Below are 14,532 nucleotides of genomic sequence, written 5' to 3'. Positions count from 1 at the left end.
AGTAAACAATGAGGAGCAAGAGTCTTTTAGTAGGTGTTTGTTAGTGTGTTGACCACTGTTAGCATTTGTTGCATTAATTTTGTATAGTTGTTGATGCATGGGGTGGATACAGAGGTATACTATGTCAGCACATGCATGTGCTGCCACACGTGCTTGAATTGCGTTCTTTAAAGTGTAGCATTTTAAGCATTCCCTCTGTCCCCTCCCCTGTAGTAGGGTTTTTCTACCTTGGGGTCATATTAATATTGTATACTTCCACTGAGCCATTGGGCTTCAGTTTGATGGGTGCTTTAGTGAGGTTTTGTGGGTTGGGCAGGCCAATCAGGTGCTCTGCCACCTTTCAATGTGATTGCAGACACAACCCCAGACCCCTAGGCCTTGGGCACCTAACCTCCACTTGCAACATGGGCGTTAAATCATGGTACTTTTCGTTTGAAAAGAAATCATAGAACATTGTATTGACAGAAAGAAATGATTGAACTGAGATCAATAACAACTAAATGAATCTGTTTTAGCAACCTTGAAAAGTACTGTTATTGTGATGTATTGTGGGAAGTAAGGTAATGAACAAAACTGTACCTACAGATCAGAGTGTTGTTGATTTCACTGGTTTCTGCACTTCCAATAAAAAACCTTTAGTTAATATTTTCTTCTTGTGCAACATGTACAGTCCTACGGTTTTTCTGTTTCTTTTATACATGTATACATTCCAAATCTACAGGTATAACATAACATATATCATTTATGTTCATGTACAACTGTACTAACCTCAGTTTCACCACAGCAATTATCAGTTTCATCAAATTCGACAAGAAGGGGTGAATTCAAAGATGATCTGTGTTAAAAAAGAGGTTGCAAAACGTTATAATATCTCTTTTCAGATCTGTTGTTCTTGGGACAGAAATACTTTTGACAGAATTTTTTGCGAAGACTGGGGAATCCACTTTTGTAGCCCTGTGATCTAATTTTTCTTTGAATACTGTACATGAATAAATTCAGAGACTCAAAGGGTAGTGCAGAACATTTGGCCATGGAGCTGATCAATTTTTTGTTTTATGTTTATTTGCTTTATAGTACATGAAATGTTCATGCCCTAACCATTTAAAATGTACTCTGTACCCTCAGCTCTTCACCGTCCAATTACTTGCCATAATAATTATATTATTTTAACTAAGGTTTAAGTGCATACTGAATTTACCTTACTCTGTCCACACTGACAATCTGTACATCTTCCACAAACCAATCTCCATATGAAGTCTGAAGAAAAATAAAAATAGCAAACACTTTTTAATTCACATTGAGAAACTCCACAGACCACAGAAAGTGTTTAAAGCTTCCATTCATAACCAAGGCTAAAAAAAGCCAGTGTAAAATTGCAACCAATTTAAAATTTCAGTTGACTCCATAATTCAGTTAAAGTCAATAGGAAAGTGATACAATTAAATATTTTATAATTTACAGATGCAATATCACCAGAAGTCCTCTGAGCTTTTGTATAAACTTAAATTGTGAGAGTGCACTTTTTCCAGTTTCTGATTAATAACACTTTGTGAGTCATCTATTAAAACAAAACTGGAAAAGCTTTTCTCATCTGTATCTTGGAAATAAAAATTGCTGTAAATGCACACACATTTTAAGTTACTTTACAGCCACATTTCAACCCATTTAGCTGATTAAATGTTGCTGAAATGTTCCCAAACAGCTAATCTACAAAAGAGTGTCTCAGAGTTTTGAGTTTACAATCTGGTTAAAAGTCAACACACAGCAGGAGCAACAAGCATGTGATACCTAACAATAATAACTTAACCTTTTAGCCACATTTCTTAAATTTGAAACTAGTATTAATTAATTTTTAATTCCAAGTTAATATTATAAATATTATATTATATTTATATAATTTATATTCATAAATTATTACAACTGTAAATACTTTTTTGTTATAATTTGTTGAATAGCAGTTATCCATTCAATCTTTTTTGTGAAATATCACCTGATACTCCACTTGGCCTAAGGACTTGTTGTATCACCTTGCAATATTCTGACTGATTTTGCAGGATAATGAGTGAGTGACATGTGACATTGCATTTTTAGGATACCGAAAATACATGTGCGCTTTTCTAGGATAGTTGTTAACTGAAGTAAAAGATATGTTTTCCTAATCAGGACACATTTATTACTAGCCTTCAAGAGCACTTGTGTAGCCTTATTTAAAGAGCAAGGAGAACATTTGATCTTGAGTGCCCAGTCTGGGCGCCAGTAGGAAACTAGAAAAACAAATCCTCCAGTGCAACAAGCCAGTAAGTAATAAATGATGGTCTGTAAAAGAGAGAAAATTTCATCCGTTAACATATAATTAAGGCATTTATATACCCACACGTGATACTGCTAGTTTATAACGTTACACCTACATTATCAACTAGCAAAATATTAGTCATACCTCATATAGTAAGGAAAGAAATTCTGTACAGTCAGACTTTTCATCATCATTACATGTTTTCCTTAAGCACGCACAGCCAGTGGCCATGCATTTAATTTTTACCTACATTGTTCCATTAAAAGAATTCAAAACTTCTATTGTATTGTTCATCTGCAAATGGTTAGACATTCTGGTCTTCTCGGAAAAGGACGATAAACCGTAGGTCCGGTCTCCTGTATCTTCAGTCTTATAACAGGGGACGTTAAAGAACCCACAATTCGCAAGAGTAGGGAAGCTCCCGGTGTTGTGGTCTGGCCTTTACAATTGTGTAGTAAAATTACAGTACGTGTAAAGCGCATTTGAACATATACATATGAAAAATGCGCTATATAAATACATTATCATTATCATTATCATTATCATTATCATTACATGTAGTTAACAACTGACCAAAACATAATTTAAATAAACTTCTTTTACCGTGCAAGGGTTACAGCGATACCCAAAACAAACCTATAAATGGAAAAATATAACAAAATGACTATTAATAATAAAATATAGAAAACAAAGAAATCTAGTAAATAAGACACGATAAAATTACATTGTACGGGAATACTTATACATGTATGTGTACTATTACAAGCTGCTAGTGTTTTTAATGAATTTGCAATTGCAAGGTCAGCAAAAAAATACTTCAAATATTTTAAAAAGAAAAAAAGTTTGATGCACCATTCTACAATCTTGAGTAGCCAGTAAATAGGCTCCCTACAGGGCCGCTGTTAGATGAAAACTGTTACACAGTTCTTTGAATTCATATAATTATATTTTTTAACATACACTGTAACCTCTCATATATAATAAATAAATAAGTTCAAAATTTTTACTAAGGCAAGTGCTTCATTTCTCCTCATACTAGCTACAGCCCTGCCCAGGCACTTTAGTGTCAGGTTTAGGACAAACGTCTGGGGGGGGGGGGAAGCTGAGATCTCATAATGGAGCTTGTTGAAAATTTATGCCAAACAGTTATAAGTTACAAAAAAATTCCTCCACATTTTACATTTTTTTCATGTAAAAAGAGAAATATAAAGATTCTGTTAATGATCCTCTTTTCGAGGGCTGGTTGAGTTGTTGCTAAAGCGATACACAAGTGACAATGACACACTGGTTGTGGGTAAAATAAGGGTGGCAGGGAAGCGTGACTTGGGTCTAGGGGCCCAGGAGGGGAGCCCTCCTGGGGGGAGGACAGATCAGGTGGTACCGGGGGTAGCCACCCTGGGTTAAATGTTCCGGACCTGCCTCCAGGGGTGAGGCCCATATCCCACAGTCCCGAGGGATTGTGGGAACCAGGAGGGGGAGCCCCCCTGGGGGGAGTACAGATCAGGTGGTACCGGGGGTAGCCACCCTGGAATGGATATTTCTCCGGACCTGTCTCCAGTGGGCTAGAGGCTTACTGTGGGGTAAAGTGCAGCCAAAGGGTGCACTTCCCTGCCACCGACCTTTAATCTCAAACGCCAATACAATTAAGGTAAAGAAAATAGGACAAAAGTCTGAGTAACAACGTAAATCACTAGTTTTCATTAATACAGGAATGGTAGGCTTAAGCAACCACTGTATATAAACGCAAACGCCGAGTATACCGTAAAGAACTGAATATGTGGGTAAAATGGCGAAACACAAGGGTTCCAATCATGGGAGGGAGGGTGGGAAAAAGGAACTTGTGAGGATCTGCACGAAGCAAACAATGATTGCAAGAGGCGTGTGTGATCGAACTAGAGGTAAGGGGCATGCAGAGGGCACGTGAGAGAGCTGAATGGAACCATTGTAAGGCCTGCATTTACAGATATAAATCTACATTGGATCAGCTAAAATATTAAAGGATGCATTGTTAAACATAGGAGCTCGTTGTTGTCGCCCGTGCTTGGACTTTGGGATCGAGTGATACTAGAGAGATCGGAGCAAGCATGATGAGATTCCTAGGTATGCGAGACACTAGAGCTATGGGATTACATATCGGATAACATAGGAGTGTTTATCGTTTAACATACAAGTAGTTTATGAATAAAGTGGTTCTAAACCAAATGTGCCTAGCTATCTTGAGTGGTTTCTCTCAGGTCTCATTAACATCAGTTTATAGTTTCCATAAACTTGAACCTTTTTAAGGCCAGGTATCCAAACCTCCTTCAGGGTATTGATTTTCTTTGCTTTAACTTGATGAATTATAAATGAGTTTGAGAAAAACTTGTCAAAACCCAGTATTTTTAGTTTATTCATCCCTGGAGGTGGACAGTAGCTGATTGCAAGCAGAGGTTTTGTCTCATCTCTTCTGAGCATCTTCTTCACTTTTATCAGCTGATTTTAACCACTGACAGCATAATTTGATCTTTTCTTCATCCATTATCATCATGTTCAAAGTTGATTTTGTAGTTGGCCTCCAGTAGATAGTCACTGATTTTTGCCTTTTTTGGGGATTTTTTTTTCTTTTTAATCCAAACAAGGGACCCAAAAATAGGATACACATCTGATGGTAAACAGAGAAAATAAACGGCATGCAGTGCATGCAGAAGTGATGATGTTTACCAAGATGGTCTTAAAAAATTAACAGGATGTTTTCAACAAATGTTTGTTATCTTAGCTTGTAGCATAATCACATCTCGTATAAGCATGATATATGATACACAATACTTCTCTGAGCAACCTAGGTCAAACACGGTCTTTAAGCATCCTACTGATGAACGGTTATGGCAATTATATATTTTCAGGAGCGCCATTACGTTCATGGTCTGTCCCCTTAGAACCGTAATTGTTTACACAGGCCAATTACAGAAATGTCTGTTTACTGAATATCACAGAACTCGTTTAATATAATTTGTCTCTTTTGTTTATATTTTTGTATATATATATAGTCCTTTCTAACTTCCCAGGACTATTTTGCTTTGTGTTCTTTGCAGCGATTTTTTTGTTGTGCTAAACTTGATCACTGTTCACAAATCATTTATTTCTGTTGTTAGTTCCCATCCATATTTCTAGTTCCAATTGCTCTTTGGTTAGTGGGATACATGTAACCATAAAAACATCCAAAGGAATTTCACTTCCCAGCATTAAGCAATGACATCATCGCTTAAAAAGAGCATGGCCTTTAACTTTACGAAAATGTTTCTAGTTCTTCACTTCATTACAAAAGCACAGCAGTAAAGGCCGATAATAGGGGTTGTCCTAAAACCCGGAATGCCGTAAACCCCGAAAATTAGGATGCCGGAAATCCTGATAAGAAAGCCTGGAATCCTAAAACCCGGAATGATCTTTTTTGTGAAAGCCTTTTTCAAGATAAATACATGGAAATATGTAATTTTTAGCCTGCGAATACAGCCGCCTCTCATTCGCGTCCCGCAACGAAAAGCGAAACACGAAGAAAGACGTCTGCGATTCACGGCCAGAAATTCCATACTGATGACGTAAATCTGTCCAGAATCCGGACAGGAGCGCTGATTGGTCAGCTAGTTAATTTACATAATGTATGCGAAATATAACACTTCATGACACGAACGGTAAAAAACCGGATGTTATTGCGGACTAAAAGTTGACCGGGGGAAGGATCGTGAAACTACACCAAAGCTATACCTTAGAATTTCTATAATATCTATAATTCATATGTAATTGGGAAACAAAAAGAAACTGCTTTATAATAAGATGAACGACCTCAAAGATGTACAGAAAGGACGCGCCACAGCGACCGTTTAATAAAAATAGATCAATTTTGTCACCTAACTTTTATTGTTGACATAAAGGCAGCCGGCAAAACAAACAAGCAACAAAAATGCGAAATACAGATAACCTGAACGACCTGAACCATATAGAAAAACAGAATTTTAAGTTGACAAACAGCGGGGAAAGAAGAAACGAACTCAGAAGAATTGTTATGATCGTTGCGGTATCGGTATTTACGGCTCAACACCTCCGAGAGTTGCGCTCAAGTTCCAAAACAATGTCATCTAGTGATTTCGCAGCTTATTTTTCCAAATTTTACTAATGTGCAACTCGTTTAGGGATTTCTAATTTTCGCGATGAAGTTGTCCGGTGTAAATGACCCCTAAATGTGTCCTTGTCTCCCTTGAAAGTGTTTGTGATCAAGCAAGTAATGTGCGGCTGAAAGCAAAAAATATAATTATGCAAGACCAACTGCTTGTGGTGTGGGAAATCTAATTAGTGGTTAACGTCATCAGTATGGAATTTCTGGCCGTGAATCGCAGACGTCTTTCTTCGTGTTTCGGTTTTCGTTGCGGGACGCGAATGAGAGGCGGCTGTATTCGCAGGCTATGTAATTTTGGGGGGAATTTTAATAGGTAGGTTAAATATTTACAAGTAGCAAATCATTAAGTGGCAAGCCGTGACCACACAAACATACAGTAGGATGGGAGGCCTGTGGAGAAAGTCCTCGTCTCTTTCCCGTTTGGGTACGACACGTAAACGTGCACTGGCTGACCTATCTAAACGTCAGTTATTCCGCAGTTTAGCGGTAAATTTACTAAACTCACCAGTTTTTCCCCATCCTCATCCTCGATGTGGCAATATTTCAAACCATTAAAGTTGATATTTTCCATTTTTGCTGACATTTCTTCCAACGTGCATGCAGGGGACTGGGCATACCTGCTTCTTATCGCTACCCCGACACAAAATCCTCAAGCTCTTGACATAATATTACCAGCACAATTAAAGTAACCCCTGCAGTAATTGACATCTATGAATTTCTACTTCACTGTAAGGATTCCATGTGTACACTCTGATCCGTCCATGTAACCAGGCAATGTTTTCTAACAGCCGGCGTGGTTACTCAATCATGTGACTGCGAGAGGATTTTGTGGAGTGTTGGATGTTTTGAAACAATCACTGTAAATTGTATCCTTCATCAGCTGCGGTAGCGTAGAAACGGCACTACGGAGACGTATTAAGGTATGAGAATGTTTGTGGACAAAAATAACGCATCCGTCGTGTAAGTAGATATGATCAAAGGTTATGGCAGTGTGTATGTTTGTGGGTGATCAGATACGATAAGTCTTACATGTAAAAGGGGGTGATAAACTTGTAAAAGCTTACAACTCAGTAAACTTAAGCTTATAATGAGCTTACATGTAGTTTATGTAATAAATATTTTAGCTTACATGTAACTTTTAAGCGTTCTTTTACTCTTGTTTTCATTCTAAAGCCATTCATTTCATGATATCTGTCATCGTTTCCTTCCCGAGTCATGTGATCAAAGCACACTGCTGTATGGAATGGCGTCCTGATGTGAACACGAGAAAAAAAAAATTCTAAAAAAATTCGAAAGTTAATATAAACCACTTCAATTTCAGTCAAATTTTTTGCCCCATTTCTTTTGTTAAACAAAGCAATGAAGCACAATGATACAACCGTTTTTTAATTCAGGCACAAAAGTTTGGTCATCAGCTCCAAGAGTGCACATTTGTGACCTAGCTCTCACGCAAAAACCTACATTTAAGGTTTTAAACGGAAAATTGCGCACAAGCCATTCAACATCTATGCAGAAAAAATTTGTATCCATGCGAACGGTTTAGTTCATCCATTCAGAAAAATACATCTGTGCAAACCTGTGTAAAAAAGAGACCGGGATCCCGGCGGGTTTCCTGCCACGAACCCGGATCCCGACCGGGAAAAAAATTTCCGGCATGTCGGGATCCCACCAAGAATCTTGCCGAGACCGGCAAGAAAGCAGACTTCCCGCCGGATTCCCGCCTGGGTAGAATTTCCTGCCACGGATCTCGGCAAGAATCTTGCTGGGAATTATATTCTCGCCAAGATCCCGCCAAGAAAACAAATTCCCGGCAAATTTTTTACAGCGTGAATAAATCTTGGTAGTGTTCCCGGGGAGAACTCTGACTTCTCAGAACTCACGGGGAGAAAGTCGATGCTTTGGAAATTCTCACAAATAATATTATGCTGTGGTCGGAATGCAAGTCATGGCGTGTATTAATGAAATAAACTTAAAGTACTGAAAGTAGTACTTTATAAACCAGTTTGATTTTTAAAATGTCGAAAAATATTTAGTATGTGACGGTGAGCCGCGGACGTGATTCCCACGAGGAAAGTTTTATCAGTCTAGACAAACTGGCGCAACAATTATTAGAGGCGCGTGATAATAAGTGAAGATAAATTAAAAGATAAGAATTTTAATTGATTCGCGGTCTGTTTTTCAAGCTTTTTAAACTCTTTCTTTCTTTTCTTACCTTTGAGGAACCTTAATACCTTTGAACAATCCAATGACAAACGTCTATGACTGTCGGCCTTTTTCTTCCAATTGCAAATACAATCGGGAATTCGCTGTAATTGAGCTTTTTGCACTGAAAAAATCATCTAGATGCTATCAGACAGAGGTTATCAGACTGAGCTTTATATTTTTAGAGTTTATTTACCTTCCCATAGACCACACACAGCGTTTCACGCAGCGAAGATGTTCCCGCAAGGTGTCGTGAACTGAGCGTTTCGATTGGCTGCCTTAGGTCACGTGGGCAATTGTACACGCCACCCGCGGGCAGAGAAAAAAATCATTTTGAGTTGGAGAAGAGTTGGAGTGTTTTATCTTCACAGGGCTGGAAAATGTGTTTTTTGGTTGCTTTTGTTATTAACTTGAGTTAAGAATCGACCTTACTTCAGGGAAAAGCTCCTCTGTGGAAACTGCTGGAATTTGCAGTTAATTCGAGCGACAGCTTGTTAATTCGACAGCGCTATCTTGTGGGATTCGTCACGGAATATTGTTGACTGAGCTTCAGCTGAACTGTGTTTTTTTAAAAACTACAAAATTCGAACAGTGTAAGGAGATAGACATTTTGAATAAGGACCATTAAATGCGAAGTTGTACCTGTTGATACTTGAGATGTAAACTTGATGCTTAATATTGTATTGTTGTTTAAAAAGCTTCGGGAAGGAATGCTTCTTCGTCTCCTTCGGCGATTTGATCAAAAGATAGTTCGCTCGCTTGGTACAGTGTAGATCCTATCATTGCATCTTCCTTCGCTTGAGCAAGAGGAAAAGGTTAGTTGCCTTTATGTATTTGTTGTTTCGTTTAAAACATTTTACAGAAGAATATTCACTTTTTTGCTTGTGAACTAAAGCTCACGCTTTCTCTCTCTTGTTTGCGAAATGCATGTGTTTGGTGCCAAAAATGTGGCCATCTTTTGCTGTAAGCTTCTGTAAATAAATGATGTTGTTTTGTTACAGAACCAGTGTTTGTTTTGTCGGTATGCGAAACGCCAAGATATGTTTACTATGTTTTTAATTAGTTTGTCAGTATTTGATTTACGCTGTAAATAAATGCCAGAATTCCTGCCATGAATCTCTTCGAGAAAAGAAATTGTCGGTAACCAAAAGTATTGCTGGGATTCTTGCCATGAATATTGTCAAGATGTTGGCTGCCGGGAAGTTTTCTTCAGGCCAAGATTATGGCCGGCGGGAAGTTTGCTCCCGCCGCCAATCTTGGCGAGATTTTCGGCAAAGATTACATCTGCCGGGATTCTTGGCAAGATTTCAAGGCTCCCAACGGGATTATGGACACCAGGAATTTCGTTTCCCGCCAGGAATCCCGGTCGAAATCCTGCCGGGATCCTGCCGGGATTACGGCCGCCGGGATTTTTATTCCTGCCAAGAATCCTGCCCCGTCCCCGGGATCCTGGCAAGATCCCGCCAAGATCCCGGTTGGTTTTTAACACGGGAACAACTTGAGTCATCCTCTCAGAAAAAAAAAATTACATGCAGTTACCTCCTTTCACGACTCATTTAACTCTATCAACCCGCATATTTCTTTCACCATCTACATGTAGCATGAATCCAATGGCCAGTTGTCATTCCTCAACAACCTTATTTCTCGTGATAATGGGAGAGTCAACATTGATGTCTATCATAATTAACCCACACATACAGATAAATATCTTGATTTTTATTCATATCATAACAGAAAGTACAAAGTCAGCAGTGCCGCAACTTTTATACATAGCACTTTCAACCTCCCCAACTCTGAAGCTTTGAAAGCCTGTGAAATAATTATTGGTCGCATTAGTGCCACGTTATAATCTTATGGCTACCCTCCAAAAGTCACTGCTGATATCATAAGTTAGAAAGAAATCATCGACTCCACCTACACCTTCACCTGAAGAACTGGTTGGGATGTTCTTCAGATGCGCTGACCCAATGAATAGACAGAGCTTGGTGGTCCTTCCCTATATCAAATGTATTACCGAGCCTCTTTCTCAAATTCTTAAATTCTTCTTGCCTTAGAGGCAATAAATGATATAAATGCATTATCATTAAATTCTTAAAAGTCATGATATTCGAGTAACCAACTTACTGGTCAAGACACTACAACAAGAGTTTCTGGTCCCCAAGTTTCGACCTCATCTGATGACCAATGCAATGTCATTTATAAAATTCCCTGTGCGTCAAGTCCGTGGAACTAAATTGGCAAGATGACAAAATCATTTAGTACAAGATATAAAGAACATATTTGAAATACTAACAGGGGCGGATCCAGGAATTCCTGAAAGGGGGGTTGTACACTTTAAATAGGCTTTGACGTAAACTGCGTGAATAGCGAGCGCCACAGGCGTGATCTTCTAGGGGGGTCCGGGGGCATGCCCCCCAGGGAAAATTTTTCTGATTTTACCCTCTAAAACGCCATTTCTAGCATTCCTGAGACTCGAAAAGCGTTTGTCAAGGCATGAAGTAAAATCTGGAGGTTACCTTTTCAACAAGAAAACCAAAATGAATAACGCACGATTAAAAGCAGTAAAAACGATAGTTATTAGTCGTTTTATAATATGCCTTGTTAATCGAACAATGTACAAAGCCCTCGCATATCTTGTCTACCTCGAATCTCTGAGAGTAATGTATAGCAATAACAGCGAGATATGAGAAGCGCTCTTTAGACAGTTTCATGACCGAAAAAGACCACTCAGCTTCCGCACTACTGACTGGTAGGGTGCATACTATGAGGAGAAGACGATGAATGTTTGGAGAAGCATTCTCGTCACAGACATCAAGTGCTAGCAGAAGTTTGCTTGGAAGTTCCTTCTTTGCTGACTGCCACTTAGTTTGCCATCTTCGGAAACTAAAGAAACGATTTACCCACCACTCACAGTGCCGTAGCAAGAATAAAATAAGTGGAGTGACACGCGAGCGGCGCGATCCGCTAGGGGGGTTTGGGGGCATACCCCCGAGAAAATGTTGAAATCTAGAGGCTTGGAAATGCTATTTGCAGCATTTCAAGTGCTATTTGTGATTCACGCATATCGCGAATTATTTACTTCGTACACCGTCTCAGCAAACCAATGCACATTAAAGAGAGTATAACACTTGCAACGCCAATTACAAAATAGAAAACCGACTGTCTCTGTATCTTGAAACCAGCAAATGTTTCACGTTTCACAGTCGTCTTTAATAGTAAGTTCGTAGTTATTAAACTGTCTGAGTTGCCTTAGAGGCAAACATAGACTTTATCCGCAGGTCGTTTTTTGAAAACTTCCCAAACAGGTGCTTGTTCCGCTGGTTGTCCCCCACAAATAAATTGGCGACCTCCACCATGTCAATAGCATCTGCCAATTCCTTGTGGACATGCAGAAGCATGAGGTGGTTGAGCCTGCCCTCTCCCTTGGTTGAACGCAGGTAGGTCTTGACTTGCTTTAAGGCGGAGAAGGAGCGCTCGCTGACGGCATTGGTAGCTGGCATGACAAGCATAAGCTTACCAAGGGTGCAAATCTCACTCACTCAGTAGGAGTTTGCGAGCATTTCTGAGTGACTGAAAAAAGTCCAGCAGATCAGCACTGTCGAATCAGGAGGTGTCATACCCCATTGCCTGCACTATTTCTGGAAGCAGGACTGGGCTTCTAGCTTGTACTGCTGCAGGTCAGTATCCCCATACACGGCCACAATTTTTTTATACAGGTCTGATTTTCCTTTTTGGGAAAAAAACTGGAGGGCACGCCCTCCCCCCCCCCCCATCCCCTGGCCCATCCCCCGGCACTGACTCAGTTTTCAAGATGGTGCCGCGATAGAGGCACTTTGTTAAATAATTGCTCAAGAACCGATGGTATTGTAGTTGTTGCTCATATTGAACTGTCGCAAAATATACCCTATCTTTTCTTAACTTGACAATCAGTCAATTAGTGGAAGTGAAACAACTACCGGTACGTATGAAACAATTTTGTTCTATTATTTTTATGAAGAGCCAAACAAATACAACAAATGCTACTCAAAGGGGGGGGGGGGGTTGCAACCCCCTCAACCCCTCCCCTGGATCCGCCTCTGACTAAACAATGTGCAAAAGGTTTCAGTATATAACTTGCCTGGACTTTTGATCACATCTTTAAATTCAACAATGCTAAGATTAAATTGGCAAGGGTAACAGCCACTTTTGAAAGATGCTAGAATTGTGGCACACAGCGAAAACGGTCAAGGCTTATAACAATTTGTGCCCACTGCCAGGACAATAAAGTCAAAGCTCTCTTCACGGACACTCTCGTAAGCGGACAGCTCTACTTACGGCTGCCTTGTTTGAAACCCCGTTTAAACTCCCATACAAACTCTGTAATTTTTACATTCTCGTTTCACAAAAAAACAAAACAATTAATACTTTACACCGTTCGTCACAATGATTTTACAGTAATTACAGAATCATATTTCAGTGTTTCTTTTTTGTCGTCATCCACGTCCGGTTACATTTTGAAACACCACTTGTTAGCTGGGCAAGCTCCCGTAAGCGGCCATCGATTCCCTTCACCTCTAGTGGCTGCTTACGAGAACCATTCTCATAAGCAGCCAGCTCCAGTTACGGACACTTTTTTCGTGTCCCAAGGGTGTCCGCTTACAAGAGCTTCAACTGTATAGCATTCTTTTAAACAAACATTAATTTTAACCCTTTCAACATTCTTTTAACATTCTGTTTACACATATTTTTAACTTTTTAATTTATGCGATTCACTTGTTATATTATTGGAACTTAGTTCCATTTTATCACATTGTTTTTTATCCATCGAAGACAGTAGGCTGGCTGCCAAAAGCTTATAATTTTAAACAATTTTTTTCCAGAAAACCCCTTATTAAAATTTTGTAAGATTCATTTAGCTTTACTAAAGGCTCTAAAAATAAATTCTTAACAGGATAAAGTTCTATCCTCAATAATAGGAAAATTTGAATGGATGTTTTTCTCAGAATCATCTGATGGCCACTGATCAATGTCTTCAAGGAGTAATCAATTGAAGGATGATATTCTTAATCAAATTGCAGAGCAGATAAAGGGAGTAAGTTTATATGCAATTCTCTTGGTAACATTTGACATTCATGTACTTGTTGCTGTAGTTTAAACTTTTCTTTGGTATATTCATAATTTATCATAATCTTAAACAAAGGGAACTAAAAATCAAACTTGTTTTAAAAAAATTAAACCACAACATACATGTGTTTTCAAGATAAAATTATGTATCAATTCATAGAAGTTACTGATTTGAGATTTATTATTATTGGTAGATTAGTATAGTAAGGGCCGAATCGCACTAGCGGACAAGTTTTAAATGTCATAACATTTTTTACAAAAACAAAATTGTCGCGACAAGTCAGATATGTTTTGAAGAAAACAAAAGGCGTAATTATTAGTACTGTACAATAGCTCTGCACGTGCTTCTGCCATCCCTGTACATTTCTCAGCGCGACCGTCTTGGGTAAACATCAAATATGCAGTACAACGCGGTAAAAAATCTAAAACAATTCGCATTTAAAGTACGCGTGTTTTCATGCAGTAGAATTATGGGTCGTCTCAAGATAACTTTTTCTTTTCTCATTCTGACATTTGGCCGAAACACCTCACTTATAAATATGCTTTGCCTTTGGCGAAAAGATTTTGCGGCTGGATTATGATAGTGAGAGCCACATCACGGTGCATACTATCCCAACAACGTTTGAGTGTGTGTTGTTTTTCGGTGCAATTTAGGCCAAACACAATAGCCAATCAACAACGTATTGTTATCTGGCATTACGAGGGGCATGGGAATGCGACTTGTCATGAATTGTCTTGCCTTGAGGCAGGACATCGGCCCCTTTGATGATTTGTCCGTTTTGAC

The 14,532-nt window shown here is 39.0% G+C and overlaps 2 protein-coding genes and 1 long non-coding RNA gene across 5 annotated transcripts in view; 2 read left to right on the top strand and 1 right to left on the bottom strand.

Moving 5' to 3' along the window:
• Positions 1-7,200, bottom strand: part of LOC144658028 (polyamine-transporting ATPase 13A3-like) — a 42,199-nt gene extending 34,999 nt beyond the window's left edge. For both annotated transcript variants that reach the window (XM_078518356.1, XM_078518357.1), the window contains exons 1-5: positions 6,949-7,200; positions 2,897-2,929; positions 2,182-2,316; positions 1,199-1,257; positions 769-835 (exon numbers count right to left, since the gene is read on the bottom strand). In XM_078518356.1, the coding sequence (XP_078374482.1) occupies positions 769-835; positions 1,199-1,257; positions 2,182-2,316; positions 2,897-2,929; positions 6,949-7,026 (372 nt within the window). In that variant the 5' untranslated portion in view covers positions 7,027-7,200. The remainder of the gene's footprint in view (positions 1-768; positions 836-1,198; positions 1,258-2,181; positions 2,317-2,896; positions 2,930-6,948) is intronic.
• LOC144656344 (uncharacterized) lies at positions 3,506-3,862 on the top strand. Its single transcript, XR_013571296.1, has 2 exons — positions 3,506-3,667; positions 3,798-3,862. It is a non-coding gene; the product is annotated as an uncharacterized LOC144656344 (long non-coding RNA).
• A 43-nt stretch (positions 7,201-7,243) lies between the features above and the next one.
• LOC144656921 (pleckstrin homology domain-containing family M member 2-like) overlaps positions 7,244-14,532 on the top strand; it is a 40,796-nt gene continuing 33,507 nt past the window's right edge. For both annotated transcript variants that reach the window (XM_078517182.1, XM_078517181.1), the window contains exons 1-2: positions 7,244-7,363; positions 13,628-13,716. In XM_078517182.1, the coding sequence (XP_078373308.1) occupies positions 13,651-13,716 (66 nt within the window). In that variant the 5' untranslated portion in view covers positions 7,244-7,363; positions 13,628-13,650. The remainder of the gene's footprint in view (positions 7,364-13,627; positions 13,717-14,532) is intronic.

The sequence above is a fragment of the Oculina patagonica genome, chromosome 6, assembly GCF_052425735.1.
Source record: "Oculina patagonica isolate OP01 chromosome 6, crgOcupat, whole genome shotgun sequence".
NCBI lineage: Eukaryota > Metazoa > Cnidaria > Anthozoa > Scleractinia > Oculinidae > Oculina > Oculina patagonica.
Note: the sequence above shows the minus strand (reverse complement) of the source record. Positions and strands in the feature narration are given on the sequence as shown.